Source organism: Hippichthys cyanospilos, chromosome 6, assembly GCF_059441005.1.
Source record: "Hippichthys cyanospilos isolate Australia breed blue-spotted pipefish chromosome 6, RoL_Hcya_1.0, whole genome shotgun sequence".
Classification (NCBI taxonomy): Eukaryota; Metazoa; Chordata; class Actinopteri; order Syngnathiformes; family Syngnathidae; genus Hippichthys; species Hippichthys cyanospilos.
In genome coordinates, this window is record NC_142374.1 from 8,717,501 (window position 1) to 8,734,972 (window position 17,472).

At 39.0% G+C, this 17,472-nt stretch overlaps 1 protein-coding gene across 4 annotated transcripts in view; it reads left to right on the forward strand.

Moving 5' to 3' along the window:
• Positions 1-17,472, forward strand: part of mob2a (MOB kinase activator 2a) — a 65,137-nt gene that overhangs the window by 44,271 nt on the left and 3,394 nt on the right. For 3 of the 4 annotated variants that reach the window (XM_088417750.1, XM_088417749.1, XM_088417748.1), the window contains exons 2-3: positions 11,961-12,121; positions 14,113-14,206. In XM_088417750.1, coding sequence (XP_088273876.1) covers positions 11,961-12,121; positions 14,113-14,206 — 255 coding nt within the window. Of the gene's footprint in view, positions 1-2,342; positions 2,534-11,960; positions 12,122-14,112; positions 14,207-17,472 lie in introns of those variants that run through there. The other variant, XM_088417747.1, reaches the window with a different exon arrangement.

The window sequence follows — 17,472 nt, forward strand, 5'->3', positions numbered from 1 at the left end:
TATACATATATATATATATATATATATATATATATATATATATATATATATATATATATATATATGAATATTACTACAACTGTATATAACTAGAAACTGCATAGCTTTTATAGTATAAAGTAAGATGAAACAAAAAAAGTAGAACAAAATACAATGTGGTTTCATATTCCAAAATAGTATATTAATAATATATTAATTAATATTGTTATATTTTTACATTGTTGCCCAAATGAAAACTATTGATATTTATCAATTCATTTATGATAAACAAGATAGAAATATGATTTTTTTTTTTTCAAGAGATCAGCTAAATTGCTAGTACGTGTAAAGGTAAGGGGAAAAACGTTGGGAGCATTATCAGTCACAATTGTTTGTAACATATTATTTATTACAGTAGTGACATTATATATATTCTTTTGCATGTACAGTATACACTGTGCTGGGCTTCCACATTTCTCCCTTGCTTCTCACCACTGCAAGAACCAAGGATTTCCCAGTTTAACCCAGTAATGCCCCCCAGCCCTTCCCAATCTGGTAAGCAGGAAGGGAGCCAGTCATGCCGGATGACATTGTAGTGAGGCGCCTGTCACTCCCACTGCCTCTTTGATTTTGTTTCAGATAGTTTCGTGGGATCACATGGGGCTTTCAAATATAAACAAGCACCCCCTCAGAGGTTCCAACAATAATTATGCCTAACAGACATGTCTGCAAATGCTACACACATAGCCAGAATCCATTCGCACGATCTCTTTTATCTCCCTCTGAAAGTCTTGTACCACCCACGTTATTTGGGAGTGCACATAGTTTCTAGGATCTAAAAGATTAGTGTGTCTTTGTGTGGGTCCACTTTTCTTGACTTTCTTGGGCAGCAAATTTTGTCTGCAAAGGTGACAAAAACAATGGTCTTGGGAAATGGGATGCTGTGACAGTTGATTAGTCCGTGAAATAAACACACAGAATGATAGCAATGCATATAGCATTAAGGAAATGCGTTCCCAGCAACTGGCCGAGAAGAGCGGCAAGTGGGGACTAGCCATACTGTGCGTGGCGTGGGCGAGTGTCAGACAAAGAGCGGCTACTGCATTGAGAAACGACATATATGTGTGTGGAGCTCTCTTTAGTCTCTTTCCTGAAGCAGCGCGACCCACCAACGGCCGGCCACTTACCGTAACTTCTGCTGATCCGGACTCGAAGTTAGAAACGGCCAAGTATGTTCTATTTTTTTCATTGTTTGTTTGTTTGTTTTCTTTTCTTTTCTTTCAAAGTCCTGGACCTGGCAACTGGTCAGGTCTGGAACTGAACAGAAGATACCCAACCCTAATCAGAACACTAGGGTTTTAATCTGACGAACAGGTTTTTAAGTTGTCCCAAGTACCCAATGTAGGCACCGATGTCTATGATATGACAATGGCTGCCCCCTGAGATGGCTAAAGACTGGCTGCTTAATTCATATTCCACAACAGAATTTTACTTAAAATAGTATTATTTAGACTAGTGGGTCCACGTAGAACAACTTGACTTACATCCCTTTTTTGGTAGGCCTTTTGGTAAACATTTACAAACACACAGAAAGCTCTAAGTATTTATGTTAATTCATCATTTGTTCTAGTTCAGGTTTTGTTTAATTATCTAACTGGTTCTTCAAATGTTGACATGCTCAAACATGCCTGACTTTTATTCTCCTGTCACTGTGGAACTCCAGGTGAACTTGACAATCGGGAGGAACGGCACAGCAGTCCCCTCATGCACGTTAGTTAGCGAGCACTAGTTCTCACACAACACTATCACATTTGAAATGGCTTATTATGAACATTTCTTTTTCAAATGTTATTTATATCCTTACTCACCACGAGGTTGTGTTACTATGTTATTTTAAGAGCTTAGTGAGACATTAGCCCTTTGAATGTCATTGGCTTAGTGAATTAGGAGTCACCATGTGCATTCATACCACGTGTTAACCAAAACCAACCACAGAGTCATATTTTGTTGCAAGGTGTGAGTTTATACGGTTGCTGAAGTGAGAACAAAACAATTGTGGTATAATTTATATTACAGCAGTGTGGTGATCAGTCGGACTGCTTTTGCCTCGCACTTTGACATTTTTTTATCTAAAATTCGTAGGAAAAAAATGAATTAAATTCAGTAACACATTCCTTATTTGCCGCATTCCCCCACCTGTTACTGTAATGTAGCATCACTAGTCTTATGAAGCATGAGCAACGTCCACCTGGTCAGGCTTTGACTTGATCCATCTCACGCCTACCGCCAACTTTGCTCTTCTGTGATTGGACCGAGATCGTACGATGGGGCGGTTCTTGCCGCAAAGTTTGGAGTCGGCGGAGTTGCTTTCAGGGAGTTTGAGTGAACTCCACACTCGTGGTGTGTGTTGTACCAACAGTAGCTACCCGATATGAGCCATGGTCGGCGATTATTGCTCATTCTCTGGAGATAAGACGGACATGCACTCCCAGAGAAACTCTAAAAACGGACTAAGTTGCAAAATGGTACTTCAAGCGGTTGGAAAAGTTCTAAGGTAAAGCCTATGCTTTTTACGTCTCGTGGAATATGCTGCGTCCCCTGAAGATAAACTGACGACGTAGGACACTTTCAATTTTGCAATAATAGGTTGCCAGATTTCGTCTTAATGTGCACAGTGAACGTCTGTGCATATTAAGCCACAAACTTTGCGTTCGCATGTCGCCGTGTGTAAATGCACTGCTATTAGTGTTCCAGGGCTCATCGAGCCGCTGCTTATTCGGGACATGAAGTCTTCAACTCTAATTTCCTTCAGACAAGACAAGGCGTGAAATGTGACACTTAATGCTCACGTTGAAGTTTACTTACATATATGACCACCCTTTAGGACATTAAATTATCTTAGAAACAAATTGTTGTGGAATCGGTGTTGTTGGATTATTGGGTTAAAGTCGGCTTTTCTATCGAAATACGACGTGGCTTCAAAAGTTGGTTATGCAAATGATGTATTGAAACGAAAGTTGTTTTCGGCGCTCTGGGCGGCTGACATTAGGTCATCGTGTTCAGAAGTTCTCCACCTGGCCTATATTTTAAGTGTGACAAGTGATGCTTGAATTAATAATTTCATAGGCTGAAATCAGACCGAAAAGACTCGCGGAGATTGTATGACCTAGCTCGGCGTGCCAATGTGTCTTTGTATGTCAGCCAAGTGACACAAACGACAAGCCACTCTAATTAATCATAACGCAAACACTCTAAATTAGATGTCTAATACACTGGTGTATCATGGGCCACATTGTAGTTATCGTTTTTGTTAGAGGGTCGTTAGGATTATGAAGTCAAATAAATGTGAAAGATGATCTCACACATTTACAAAATATAAAGTCAGAGGCTGCAAAAAACTGTTCAAAAGGGGTATTGATAACAATAACTACAAAAAATTGTAAAAGTTGAAGACAACTTGAAAATTTTGCATTTTCGAGAGACACTTAGAGGGCCACATAAAATGATGTGGCGGACCGGATCTGGGCCCCGGGCCTTGAATTTGACACTTGTGCTCTAAAGTAAATTCCAACCGCTAATCCAGCTAATATATGTGGATGCAACATTGTTGTATGTCATGTAAAGATAATGTACAGTCAGAAGGAGTGGTTTATCCTCATGGAGCAGCTTGTTAATGATTTGGTAAAAATGCACTCCTACCTTTTTAAGCCCCGGGACAAGCGTCAGACCAAAGGCCACATACCTCTAAACCTGTTGACTGTGAAGGTGTAAGGCGCAGCAATACAGTGGAAGATTCCACTCCATTTTAGAGCCCGGAACAGATGTTAAATAATGTTGCGCTTTAGGGCTTTCATGTGTGCAGAGACACTTAGTTGCACCTAATCTAGTAATAGTTTTAACAAGTTAGTACGCATCCAGGAGCACACACCAGTATTAAATTGCCATTTAGAAGTTCTTTCACGTTTGTTAAATGTTGTTCTATCTCTAGAGAAGACTAAACTTAAACACTTAATCACAGTTCGCAAGGTTGCATAGTTTGGGATTTTATGAGGATCCTGGGCTGTTGTGGAGCTGTTTACTACTCCTCTGTTAACCCATTTCCTCTTTGTGGATCGTATTTTCACATTTAAGAAGATACGAATACTTAATAAATATAACATGCAAAGGGATTTTTTTTTCATTGCTTTGCTGCTCAAATTAATTGTAGTTCACTCTTTTGACTTTGTCTCAGAGCTTCCAGTTTGACAGATGTCATAATTGTTTGTGTTGGTTGCAATCCAAGCTAAACTTCCTCCAAACAACTTCCTTGTGCCAGGTGCTTAACAGCAATTCTAATCTTATCTCTCACCCACCCCCCCACCTTCCTGTCACACATTAGTGTTGTAATGTTGATGAGGCTCTATTATAGTAATAGTAGGGGGGCTCTTGCATACTCCGTAGTCCCGGGAGCAACTGAATGGGTTTTAGCTCAGGATGACAAGGGGAAGAGGCAGAGTGGTGCTTGGACGGTAGAAGTTGTTGAATTGGAACAGCATGTGCACATTCAGGGTTGCTCTCTGACTACAATTCTTATGTACTGATTTACAGTGCTGCTTTCGCCCCCTGCGATGCTCCTGATTAAGTAGTGGCAGCTCTGCTTTCTATGTTTGCTATTGCTGCTTATCATGTCCCCACAGAACTAAAACTGATGAGGTCATCTTGAAAAAAATGCTTGTGAATCTTCACAGGAACTTCAGCAGAAGCTTTGACAGACCAACAGCGCCTTACGAAGTTGTTGAACGTGCTCCCTCCCTTTTTAGCCCCATTATGGCTGCTGTGGTTTTGCTTTGCAGAGACCAAGCTGGTCTTGACTATCTGTGGTTGTTTCAGGGAAGAGAACAGTTTTGCCTGTTCAATTTGGCTCTTGAAATAGATCTTGAAGTCTGGCTTGAAATAAATGGTTCCTCCTTACAGACCCTACTCTTATTACATGAAAGGGTTCATTCGCTCCTAAAAGCAAATACTTGTTTGGTGTCTTCTTAAGGGTAATACAACATGTATAAACTCTGAAGTCCAGTGATGAAACACGAACAAATGTGTTGTGTTCTCCAGAATGCTGCTTTGCTTCAAAGGGACTAAGACAAAAAGACCCCTTCCACCTTTTCCTTGTCGAGAAGGTTAAAAAAAAATGTGAATGTCATTAATTATTTTCAAAGAGGTTGCTTATTGAGTCCACTAATATCTTGTTCCATTTAAACGCCCCTTTGTATACTCAGCAAATAAGAAAGACGCTCATTACCGGTTAAAGGCAGTTGTTGAACCCATGACTTTTTAACATCATGATAAACCATGAACATGGTTCATCAGCCCACGACTCAACAAATTAGAATCAAACTTAAATCAATACATTTTGAGAATTCCCTCCACCCTTCCATTTTCTTATCCTCGCTAGGGTCGAATTGTTACACTATAGAACAATTAAACTCAAAACATACAACATTTTCTTACTAAAAGTTCCATTTGTACACAGTTATACTGTATTAAAGTATAGGTCACTTCCACTTTTCACGTTCCACGTTTTTCAGTTTTTTTTATTTGTCACAATCTTGGAGGATTTGCGTTTGTGTGATTATGTTGGATTGTATTACATTAGATTACATGGTTCTCTTAATATTGTGCATGCTTGCTGCGTCATTGGATGTTATTTCAATGTCAATGGAGGAAAAGAGCTGTTTTTCGGATTCCAAGGATACATTATTATGCGTCAAGGCGCGAATCCAAAAGAAATGCCTAGAAAAAAAACAACAACAAAAAACTAAATATTTCCCATTTAGCCAATCTATAGTTTAGTCTTGTGTGTGCAGCAATTGCTTTGTGAGCGATATATCGGACAGTCTTAATTGTCCATAGGTGTAATTATGTGCGTGAATGGTTGTTCATCCTTGTGTGCCCTGCAATTGGCTGGCAACCAGTTCAGGGTGTCCCCTGCCCATTGCCCAAAGTTAGCTGGGATAGGCACCAGCATAAATTGTTAGAAAGCCCACATTGCTTAGATATATTTTAGTTTTTTGTTTAATGCTTTTCTGCTTGCCTTATTAGTACATACAATGTGTGCCAATAAAAAAGCATTAGCCACATTTCCAAAGAAAGTTGCAAACAAATCTGAAATTAGTTTTATGTTTTAATGTTGAATAATTTGTTAATGGAAAACCATTACCTCTCTAGTTTAAAGTATTGATCTGTGTAAGGACTTATTAAAGAAAGAGACTGAAGCTTATTTTGCATCATTGGTCAGCAATGTGACCCCAAGAGAATGATTCATTAATTGAAATTGGGTCTCCTCAATTAGACTGAATTGTGGTGTACAGGATTCACAGCTTCATGATTTTCAGATGACCATTCCTGGTGTACCATGTACTTGCACACAGTCATTATCATGCACATTTGCTCGGGGTCTGTGCTAAGCAAACTTGTTAAAGTTCATTGTGTAATATTTAGACAATTATTCATTTTAGAAACCCACTATACATTTCAATAAGGTGTAATTAAATGTAATGTAATTGTAAACGTAAATAAATTCTAATCAAATTTTTGGATGTCAGTTGTTGGATGTCTTGTGTGCAGCTGAGCAAGTTTCTGTCAAAACCGGGGGTAAAAAAGGAAATAGATGGTTTGTTTGCCAATCGTAAATAGGAGAATGAAGAGGCGGGACGGGCGTCTACACCACGCAGCACAAGTTTTATGACTATACACAACGGTTAGTTTGGGAGATGGGATGACTAGTTTTTTTACATTTTGGAGTTCACCCACCAAACACGAAAGAAAACGCCAGCAAAGACAATGCGATACAACAAGAATTTACCTTAGCCTGTGGCTTCCATCTATCCAGGTGGCACGTTGAATGCATTGTGATGTTGTCTGTTGTTAATCTTCATGTACTGGATCGGTGTCCTGCATTCTATTTGACTGGAAAGAGTTGTTTTAATTTCTTTATGTCCGCAAAAGCCTGGGGTAACTAACCAGTTACCCCAGTTAGGTCCCACGCTATTATGCACTATAACCAAAGGCAAATTGTATTTGTATTTGCTCGCTCTCTCACTTGCTTGCTGTATGCTTCCAAACTATGGTCACTCTGTGACACCGTAGTTCGCGTGCTGCATTCACGTAACACCAGTAAACGATATCTCTCCACAATGAGACTAAGACTCTTTTGGACATTTCTTGAGCCATCTTGACGCAGCTCGTAACGTGCGGAACACAGCTGTTGTGACCGACTGGGTTGGTTGTGAAAAGTGGGGAATCGAGGGCGAGAGATATTGAAGCCGTAACGGTTTAGTTGTTTCCCTGTGTGTACTTGTGTATTTGCCTGACAGTCAGCATATTGAAATCTTAGTTTATTTGAGCCAATGGTTTTGCATAATTGGAACAATAGTGTTGTCCTTCAATTCGGCCTGTTCTCTTGCATCACGTTATAGCCTGTTTTTAACTGAAAGAGAAGAATAAAGTTTGTTTCTAAACAACACTTTTGAATCCTGAAAATGCAGACAGGAAAGAAAATGTGTCCCAAATTCATAAGTGTCACGATCACACATACTGGAAATGAATGAAAAGTTCTGATTGGTAGTTTGTCTTGCTGCTGCTGAAAGTGAAAGGGGGCAAGATAGTGCAAACAGATGGAGTTGAACAGCTGCCAGGTCAATCATTCTAGAGCTGTCTCTGTGATGACCTGCACATCACCCGACTATACCACTCTTATTTCCTTATTGTAGATAAACACCAGTCTCCCGGCTTCCTGCGCCCTTCTTTTCCATTTTTTGTTGTTGTTTTTACAAAATGCACAGCATCAAGTTAGCACTTCACATGGCTATAATGCGGCCCCATACAGATTGCACCAAGCTTTCTTAACTTGTGAGTGTTGACTAGTCCCTTTGGGTGCCAGACAGGCTGTGGTAGTCTGTTCCTCCCTATGTTGAGTTCTGGTCTTGTGGTCTTGTGACCTGGTGAGACAAAACGGGCATCTGCTGCCTTTTATGGCAAAGACTTGCCTTACCAAGAACAGGCGAGTTGTGTGTAGTGAGGGCAGACATACACGTACAAGGGGAGGAATTCTGGCACTGAGGAGGTTTTATTTATCCTAAAATAAACTAACAGCTCCAGAATTTCACCTCCCCTCACCACACAAATGCTTGCTAGACAGGGAGGAGGTGTTTGTGTGGAAAATGATGAAATTAGAGGCCAAACTATTTCATAGCTCTGTGCACCTCATGTTTTCTCAAGGAAGAGTGGAGGAGCACGGCAAATGAACAGTCCTTTCTCCAGAACTGAACATTTCTGAGGAGCTTGGTAAAGGCTTTGTAACGTTGAAAGACAGATGTTTGAAGATAAAGCCCTTTACTCTGTTTAAGCATTTTCACGTGATAAAAATGAAGCCCAAAGTCACAAGGGCCTATGAATTTGTTTTCTTTTACTTTGTACAGGTATGAAAAGAAGCAGGAATAGAAACATTTAGGAATATGTACATTAGAGGGGCAGTGGCTATTATATAAAAACTGAGTGAGTGAGATCAGAAATGAAGGAGTGGGATTAATTTCAATTAGGCACCAGAAGATGAAAGCAAAGGGCAGTCAGGCCAAGATGAAACAAGAGGACAGGAATGGGGCCCAAGTCTTTGCCTGGACAATGGGCGGTTTTGACAGATTGGGAGGAAGGAAGGCTCTCTAAAATGAATTTTTACCCAACTAGTAGAGTGATGTTTTCACAGAAATTTGATAACATGTACGTCCTTTGATGTGACGAAGAACAATAGTGTACCTGCGCCACGTTGCGCTTCTTTTTTTGCGGTTTCAAAGCTTTGTTTTGTTCTTTTTTTGTTGTTGTTTGTCAAAACTATATTGATCATCATATATTGACAATACCGTAGATCCGATTTTTCCTGCACCTAGCCAACGTACTGCAATAACACGCCCATGCTCCGTCTAACATGGAGTCTGTGACGTTCTGAACCAACCGGCCATGAACAACACATGCTCAGCCATGCCCTTTAAGAGCGCCTTGCATCTCGGTGAATGGATGTTGTGTTTCCGTACGGTGGCAGCGGGTGGGGATCGGGGCTGCAGAGGTGAGAGTTGGCCACTGAAACGACACTCTGGCACTGAATATTGAAAATAAAGTTTGTGCCCAAAAAGAGACAGCTTCCATAGTACGGTTAAATGATCACTGGCCACAGAGAAGAAAGGTATGCAAGGTTTCATTAGACACATTTCTTACCTTTTATTTATGTACATACAATATTCGTTGAGGGGCAAATCCTTCTTTGCAGAGTTCACTTATCGCAGGGCTTTTCCAGTCTTCATTAACTGCAAAAAAAATGCCATTATGTACAAGACTGACATTAACACTTAAAAGGCTTGAAGCAGAGCATGAGTGCAACTGTTAGACATGTCTTCCCAAGTTTACTGGAATGAAAAAAAAGCCATCATTTTCACTTTTGGCGCATAAGTCTACTTATCGCCACGAGACCTCGTGCTCTGCAGTTCTGTCATGTTTTCTTAGTGTTTATTAGTTCCCATGGATATCCGCCCATTGGCCTCCCACCTCATTAGTTTCACTCCCTCATTCCTCACTCGGTTTCATCCATCCTTCATTTTAAATATGTCTCTTTTGGTTCTAATGACCTTCCTTGTTTCTATAAAAACCTCAGTATGTTAGCACAAAACATTAGTGAAAATGAGAGTGGCTGTAAGGGGGGGAAAAAAAATCCATAATTCTGTGTCATTAGTGCTACTACTACAAGAAACTATTCTGTGTCCAATAGCAGGAGCTGCCAACTTTTGAGACGCAGGTGAACTCAGCATGACATGAGTCCGAAAGCAAAGAACGACCCAAATAATGGCTAATGTTCCCATGCCAGAATAAGTTTAAATTTTACAAAATGATTTTTGTTTATTTAATTATGCATTTATAATAAATAATATTGAAATGTTTTGGGGAATTATACCTTGGACTGGAAAAAGGCCTGGGTTGCCTTTTTCAAGCTTTGTTTCTTAGTTAGATTTGGTTTTGAATATTTATTAAATATTTAGTCTATTCAGATAAATAAGCCTTAGGGTTGCTGTTGTCCTTATTTTCATAAATGGAATAGTTTTCCTCTGACGTGGTGACTCTGACTTTCTGGTTTGTAGTCATCTTGAGACCATCAAAGCGCTTCATTGTGTTGGATCCAACAAAATCCAGCAAACCATTGGCAGACCTAAACGCTTTGAAGCAGCCACAGTAGTGCAACGTAAAAATGATTTCTCTCTGTACCCTTCAGAGCCACAGAAAATGGGTCTTAATATAATAACTAATCTAAATCCCTAATAATGCAATGCAACTGCATGACTACTTGGATATACTGTACAAGCAATGTGTCATCAAATCTGAATGATCAGCATCAAGAATGCTTATTGCAAAATAATTTGCATGTTCAATATGAACGGATGTATTTTAAATGTGTTGCCCATTATATTGTAGTGCTTTGAATTTGTTACAGAAATTGTCCCGCCTTCGGCCGGGCGTCATTTATTTGGATTTACTTACATTTCATTATACCATATTGTATGTTCTATACTTTCTTTTAATTTCGTCATCAAAAGGATAAAGATTGATTATTACATATAATTTTAAGGAAAGATTCCATATATTGTTATTAGGGTGAAATGACATTTGTTATTATGATGTACTATTATATCCACGTCTCACTCCTCGGTCAATCACAACACAGTATTCATATCTTTGTAAGAGCAAGAGTTTTTGCTGCAGTAATTGTATTCGATCTCATTCGAGTTTCCAGGTGACCCCAATTAATGCCTTGTCTACGCCTAGCCAGGGTTCTTGCAAACTGGCAGTAAATGTTTCCGGTTTGCCCTATTTGCTATAGGTGGCTGACCTTCCCCCCCATCAAAACTGAATCTTTCAATCCTCTGGCCAAAGTGGAGATATGCCCTAGCCTTCATTTTTTTGGTTGTATGGAACCATCTGAAACCTGAGATTTGCATCATTGTGCTACTGTTTTTCCCACCAAAGATGCAGATACTGGTAATGTCAGAGGCGGAGGTTCTTTCAGATTGAACACGTCAGAGGTGGAAATTCTTTCTGATTGGACAGAATTTGGCAACACTACTGCTACATAGCGACTTGGCATGCTTGTAAGTGAATGAAACGGCATTCATATGGACGCAATTTCTTGAAATAAACCAACACCAACAAAGAGGAGTCGATTATGCAGGTCTAAATATGCCGGTTACATGTTAGACAAGGCCTAAGTGTCTGCATTTCATGCTGGCTGATTAGTCTCACCCATCCATTGAGTCTTTTAACCTTTGACCTCAGATTGCACCATCTGTACTGCCACAGAGTGGGAGTAGAACCAGGGTGTGATGTAGGCCACAAAGTGCAGGAAGTGTGCTGTGACATACCTGTGCTAAAACTAGCAATGGAAGTACAAGGCACTGGGGATGGTCGTCTGCAGCTTCAGAGGTGACATTAGGTTAGACATCAGAGTTAAAGGTCATGTACATACACACAGGGGTCTTTGACTCGTCTCTTTTGTGGTGTGAATTCACTATTGCGAAATGGCATCCCTCACTTTGAGCCTTGGTATGATCTTTCTGTCATCTGCCATTAGTCATTCAAAACAGACTGTAAAGTCTCGATACATTTCTACATCTCAATGTTGAAACTCAACTTTTTATCCATCGACACTGCATTTTCCAGTGAAATTATGATTGTCACATTGTGTCAAATACTTGACAATTGTATCTCTATAAAAACTTTGTGCTTTGAGCTGTATTTCTGATAAATGAAACATGCTATATAAATAAAATTTGATCTCTTGCATTCCTGGACATGTTAATAGTAGGCTAGAATCTCCATTAAGTTTGCCATATTTGCCGTATTCCACGGTGCTAGATTGCCGCATGGGAGTGCAATATCTTGACCATACCCCGTCATCTGTTTGACAGGAAGTCAAAGACAAAACCAAATGGGAAGAAGCCTCCAGCAGAAGAGAAGAAGCAATACCTTGAGCCAGAGTTCACAAAGATCAGAGTGGTGGATTTTGACCTAAAGGAGCTGGTGGTTCTGCCCCGAGAAATAGACCTCCACGAATGGCTAGCCAGCAACAGTAAGTGATGGTTGTTGACCTTTTTATATATATATATATATATATATATATATATATATATATATATATATATATATATATATATATATATAATAATATACACACACACCATGGATAAATATATTATATAGATCTGCACACTGTGACTGATAGCCTGACATCCTTTCCCAAATATAGTTTGTTGCTGTTGTTTTTTTTAATCAACCAGGTTCATTCAAAGGTGGTCTTTTGGACAGCAAAATCGCTATTGTGGTTTTGACATCACTTTGTCCCATACTCAAATGTTTCTAACGAGGAAAATGCAGTTTGCTCCCATGCACAGTTAAACTTTAATTACAACATTTATATTATCAAGGGGTGCAAAGTAGTTAATTCTTTATTAAGTTGAAATGTATTGTTTTCACTTCTTTATTCTTAAGTTTGATAAAGATATGAACAAAGAAAAAGCAGACTTGTTTAGATGAATGCAAAGTTTGAATGAAAACAACCAAATACTTTCTGACCCCGGAAAGACTTACCTTTTCACATTTAAATAACACAAAAAATATGCACAAAACAATTTATCCACTCTAGTACATGATGGCAAGTAGTACATTGGTTCTTGTTTTGCTTGAAAAAAATGTAAAAACTATTTTTTTTTTTTAAAAAAAAGGGCTTTGTACACAAACTATCTTTTAATTAAGTAGTTATTCACAACAATGTGCTTGTTTACGTTTGGACTCAGTAAAGTGTAACTGTATACCTTTGTCAGTTATACTACTGATGCCAGGTGCAAAACAAGACAGGAGATTTTCTGGAAATGCAAAAGGGTGGAAAATGAAAATGTCAGCCAACAAAAGCCGCTGAAGGCGCAGCAACCACAGAGCCAAACCTTTAACATGATCCAGACATGGCACGGTATTAAGGCCGTTCCCAGCAGCACCACACACTGTTTCTTTAAACACCATCCCTTGCTGTCAGCCTTGTTTACCCCTTTTTTGTCTTCCTCATATTTACACGAGCCCCCATGAGCATAATTTCAGCAACAATTGCACACAGTTGCAAACAAGGCCGCTTGATTGGTCTTTCTACTGTGTTTTATTTGTCTTTATTCAATAAAGGGCTGCTTGACAGGAGAATGGTTAAAAAAACTGAGACAAGTTGCAACATTTTATCTTCAGGCAGAAAGAGAAGTTGTACTGTATGTTTTGACTTGTAGCCATTGACATTTAATTTTATTGTCAAGCCTCTTAACACAAGTTAACGTTTCAAGAAAATAATGAATGACTTGTGTTATTTTTCACACAATCATTGCCAAACCCTCAGAATATTTCTCATTTTATTAGGGCTTGAACAATATTTACATGATTTCAATGGCCATATGTCGGCAGCCAACACACTCTGGCAGGAAAAGAGTTGCGCAGCAGTCACACCAAAACCTTGTACAACTGTTCCCACGCCAGTGAGATATGTGGGGTTTTGACTGTAGAAGGCCTGCAGGTACATCTTCACATGAAAATGCTTTATTGGCTCACTTGTGGTTAACCTAAATGTTGCTGCTTTAACAAGCAAACAATCCTGTACTCTACTGTGAGTTATCTTTAATGTTGTGGTTAAATGCAAACACATTCTTTATATGGCAGCATGAGTGTCGGCTGAAAATAAATCCAACAGATACAGTAGCTTTTGGCATCACTGTTGTTGAACGCGGGGCGCACATTCAAACAACATGTTTTTGTCATTTCTTTTATATCTTATTTCTTGGCTCGCATTCTCCTTCAGTGTCGGAGAATATATTTAATTACTGGCTAACAGCACAGTTTGTGACTCTGACTCATTGATGTCAATGACACATACTTGACAATCCACAAAAGGACATGTCATTATTGAATATGCCTCTTCCGCCTTGTGACGTCAATAAGTTTCATTAAGAGACCATAATCATTTGCAGCAAATGACGTATCATGTAGGCATTATGTGACCTCTCCTTTTTTTTGTTTTTGTTCCTGCAGCAACTACATTCTTCAATCTTATCAACTTGCAGTACAGCACCATTTCAGAGTTCTGCACTGGAGACAGCTGTCAAGCCATGACGGCATGCAACACGTGAGTCTTGGGCTGCAACAACAGCCCCAGTAGTGAAACCTTGGATGTCAATCATTAGTCCCCCCCCCCCAAATCCAATTGTAACGAGAAAAAAAAAAAGATGTCCGCATATTGCTGCGGTGTTACAGTAATGATAAACTAAATAAATCTAATATGGTAAAACAACATGGCAATCTTTAAACACATTTCGTCATATCCTATGAACGGCAAATGCATTTTTGGTGAGTTTAGAAAATGTAAAAAAATTACGGGATTCCCATTTTGAGGTCCTGCTGTTAATCTGCTTTGGCAATGTTTTACAGTGGAAGTAAAACAAAAAAATCTTTAAAATAATAAAAAATACTGCAAATGTGAGAAAAAAATCAATGAAGTACATTTCTTTCAATAATGCGTTTGTTAAACTTGTTAAACAATTTCATTGTTGGTTTATTTTTTTTCCTAAATATATAATTACTCTCCATATTCTGCTCTCTTTGTTTCATATTATACTGCATGTAAGGGATTTCGGATTGTTGAGAACATGTATTCCGGTTTGGGTTTTGATTGTACAATGTGCTTCTGAGGGGTATTTATTCGAGTCGGACATCACTCAAGGTGTAAGCGTGAAACACATGGACCGCCATTGACTGATATAACATAAAAGTTTCACTTTTTGAAACAAACTATTGAAATAATCAGACTTCATGATGATAGTCACATTTTTGGCAGCCACCTTATGTTCTATGTTCCCCCGGTCCAACTTGTGCAGCACGCACTTATGTCAGCCTTGTATTTACTTAAGAGCTGCAGGACCACAAGTATGGTGCACCTTGGTCTTTAATCTGCTTTGGCTAAGTTAAGACCAGCGCCACTTTCTCTTCCTCCACCATGATGAATTGCTGTTATAGAATGTGCACAGACGTTTTATGATGCAGTTAAAAAACTGTCAACAATATCTGAATGAATAAGCCCCATTCATCCTTTCTTCACAGGGTGGCCAGTGTTTTGTTTTGTTTTTTCTTCTTTTTTTTGTTTTTTCTTTTTAGATGACGTGCATCGTTTGAAATGAACAGCAACAGTAATTATTGTGTTTTTCATGAGCATAGATTTTGCACCAATTAAGAAATGTGTTTGCCGTTAATCAGTTGGCAACACCTGCGTGGCAGTTGGTCCCTTTCAAAGGCCATTGTGCCATGGATGACGGTTTATCCCATATAACAGTAGGGAGGTGGCTAATTAAGTATTTATCTAACAAGTTTACCCTGTCAGGGTGGGGCAACGACTTAAGTGTGTGCTCTTGTCTTAAGGAGCAATTCTTTGTTCATGTTGTGTATTCTGCACGCTGGAAAAACCAGATGTCCCTCACAATAATGTACGCATTTGTGCATTTGCAGTACGCACAGCAGATGCAAAGACAAGCAACCCGACTGTTAAGGCACAGTACAGCTCTCAGTCAACAGTCATTGTGCCTCTGCTCTCACTTGAAGTCACTGTTTTCTCACACCTTAACAAATGTGCTGTGACCAATCGTATGAAGAGGCAGAAACATTCAAAAGTACCTGTATTTCTCTGAGTACAAGTCAGCATCGCATAAAAGTCGACCCCCTCTTATGTTTTTTGTTTTTTTTTACTTCAATTTGGGTGAATTTGACCAAAATGTGACTTAAGTCGTTACATAGATCATTGCTGTCCAATTATAACACGTAATGTGTCTTATTAAAACGATTACATTAATTTTAGATGCATTTCTTCATTGTGTATCAAATAAAATATTGTTCCGTAATGGAGGGGAGGGGGTTGGCCGGAAACGAGACAAGTGTGAGGCAGTTTCTATATGGGGTTTATCTTTTGGATACAGCTGGATATTAATTTGTCGAAAAGCCCTAAAAGTCACTATCTGACACGCCAAATAGCGCCTCCCATTCGACCCCCGGACATCTTCTTCCTACTCGTCAATTATTCAAACATACTCGTTACTCTTCCTTCGGTAGTCTTCTCCGGACCTGTCCAAATTGTTTGAAATGGAGGTCTTCGGAGATGATGTGGTTATAAGGCGACCCCCCTAATATTGGGATTGAAAATGAAGGGGAACAATTCTCAACATGTACTTGGAGAAATACGGTATGTTTAATGTAGATGCAGCAATGTTAAATTGGCATTTACTTTCACGGCAAGGTAAAAAAGTGGGTCTGAGCTATTGTGACAATTGTGTAAATAGTGAGACATTATACATGTGCCACACACTGTAAACTGCCAATGACTTCCAACAATTGAAAGGGAACAAAAGACAATAATAGGGGGCATTCATCTTTTTTTTTTTTTTTCTTGTCATGTGGCTGCTTATTAGAGGAACAATACTCAAATTTGTTTACGTGATGACAGTTAGTGCCCGTCCTTTTTTTTTTTTTTTATCCTTTTCATCACATGAAACTGACCCACCCACCTTTTCCTGCTTGTCTTTTGAGGCTTCAGTCACAAGACTGCCAGTGCCCCTGCCCAAAGTCAGCTCAATACTATTTGGGAAAGAAAATGTTTCCATTAACTCTGGCGGTAACACAAGCGTTTAAGTGTAATTTAAACATATTTTGGATGCAGTATGCAGTTTGAACTGTACAATAACGTTACCTTTGAGTTAAGCTCTTTGTCGTAAAAGTCACACTTTTCTAGAGGAGCACAATAACAATCTAATGACTAGTGGCATTTTCATAATTGAAGTCTCAGAACAGTTAGTGTCATTTCACCAAAATATAATTACATTTATTTTATTTCCAAATTAATTGCGATGCTCAACCATGCTAAATCAGTATAATTATAAGTAACTACTTTCATCCTTTACCACTTAGGGTCATCCTTTACCACTTAGACTCGTGGGTGTGTGCTGGAGCTTATCCCTGCTGTCCTTGTACTAGTTGCTAGCCAATCACGGGGCACACAAAGACGAACAACCATCCGCACTCACAAACACACTTAAGGACAATTTAGAGTGTCCAGTATACCTGCCATACATATGGAATGTGGGAAGAATCTGGAGTACCTGGAAAACAACCCCGGGAAGAATATGCAATCTCCTCACCCAAAATCCAGTGCTGGAATCCAGTCATCAAAACCCGTGACCTCCGCAGTATGAATAGGGCGCACTATGAATTATTGTTATTAATAATAGTAATAATGATGATGATTATGATTATTATTATTATTATGAATTATAAAACAACATTTAAAAGAAATTGATTTGAACCAATTTTATGTCAAGTAAACGCACGAAAGCAACAAGATTTCTACTAATA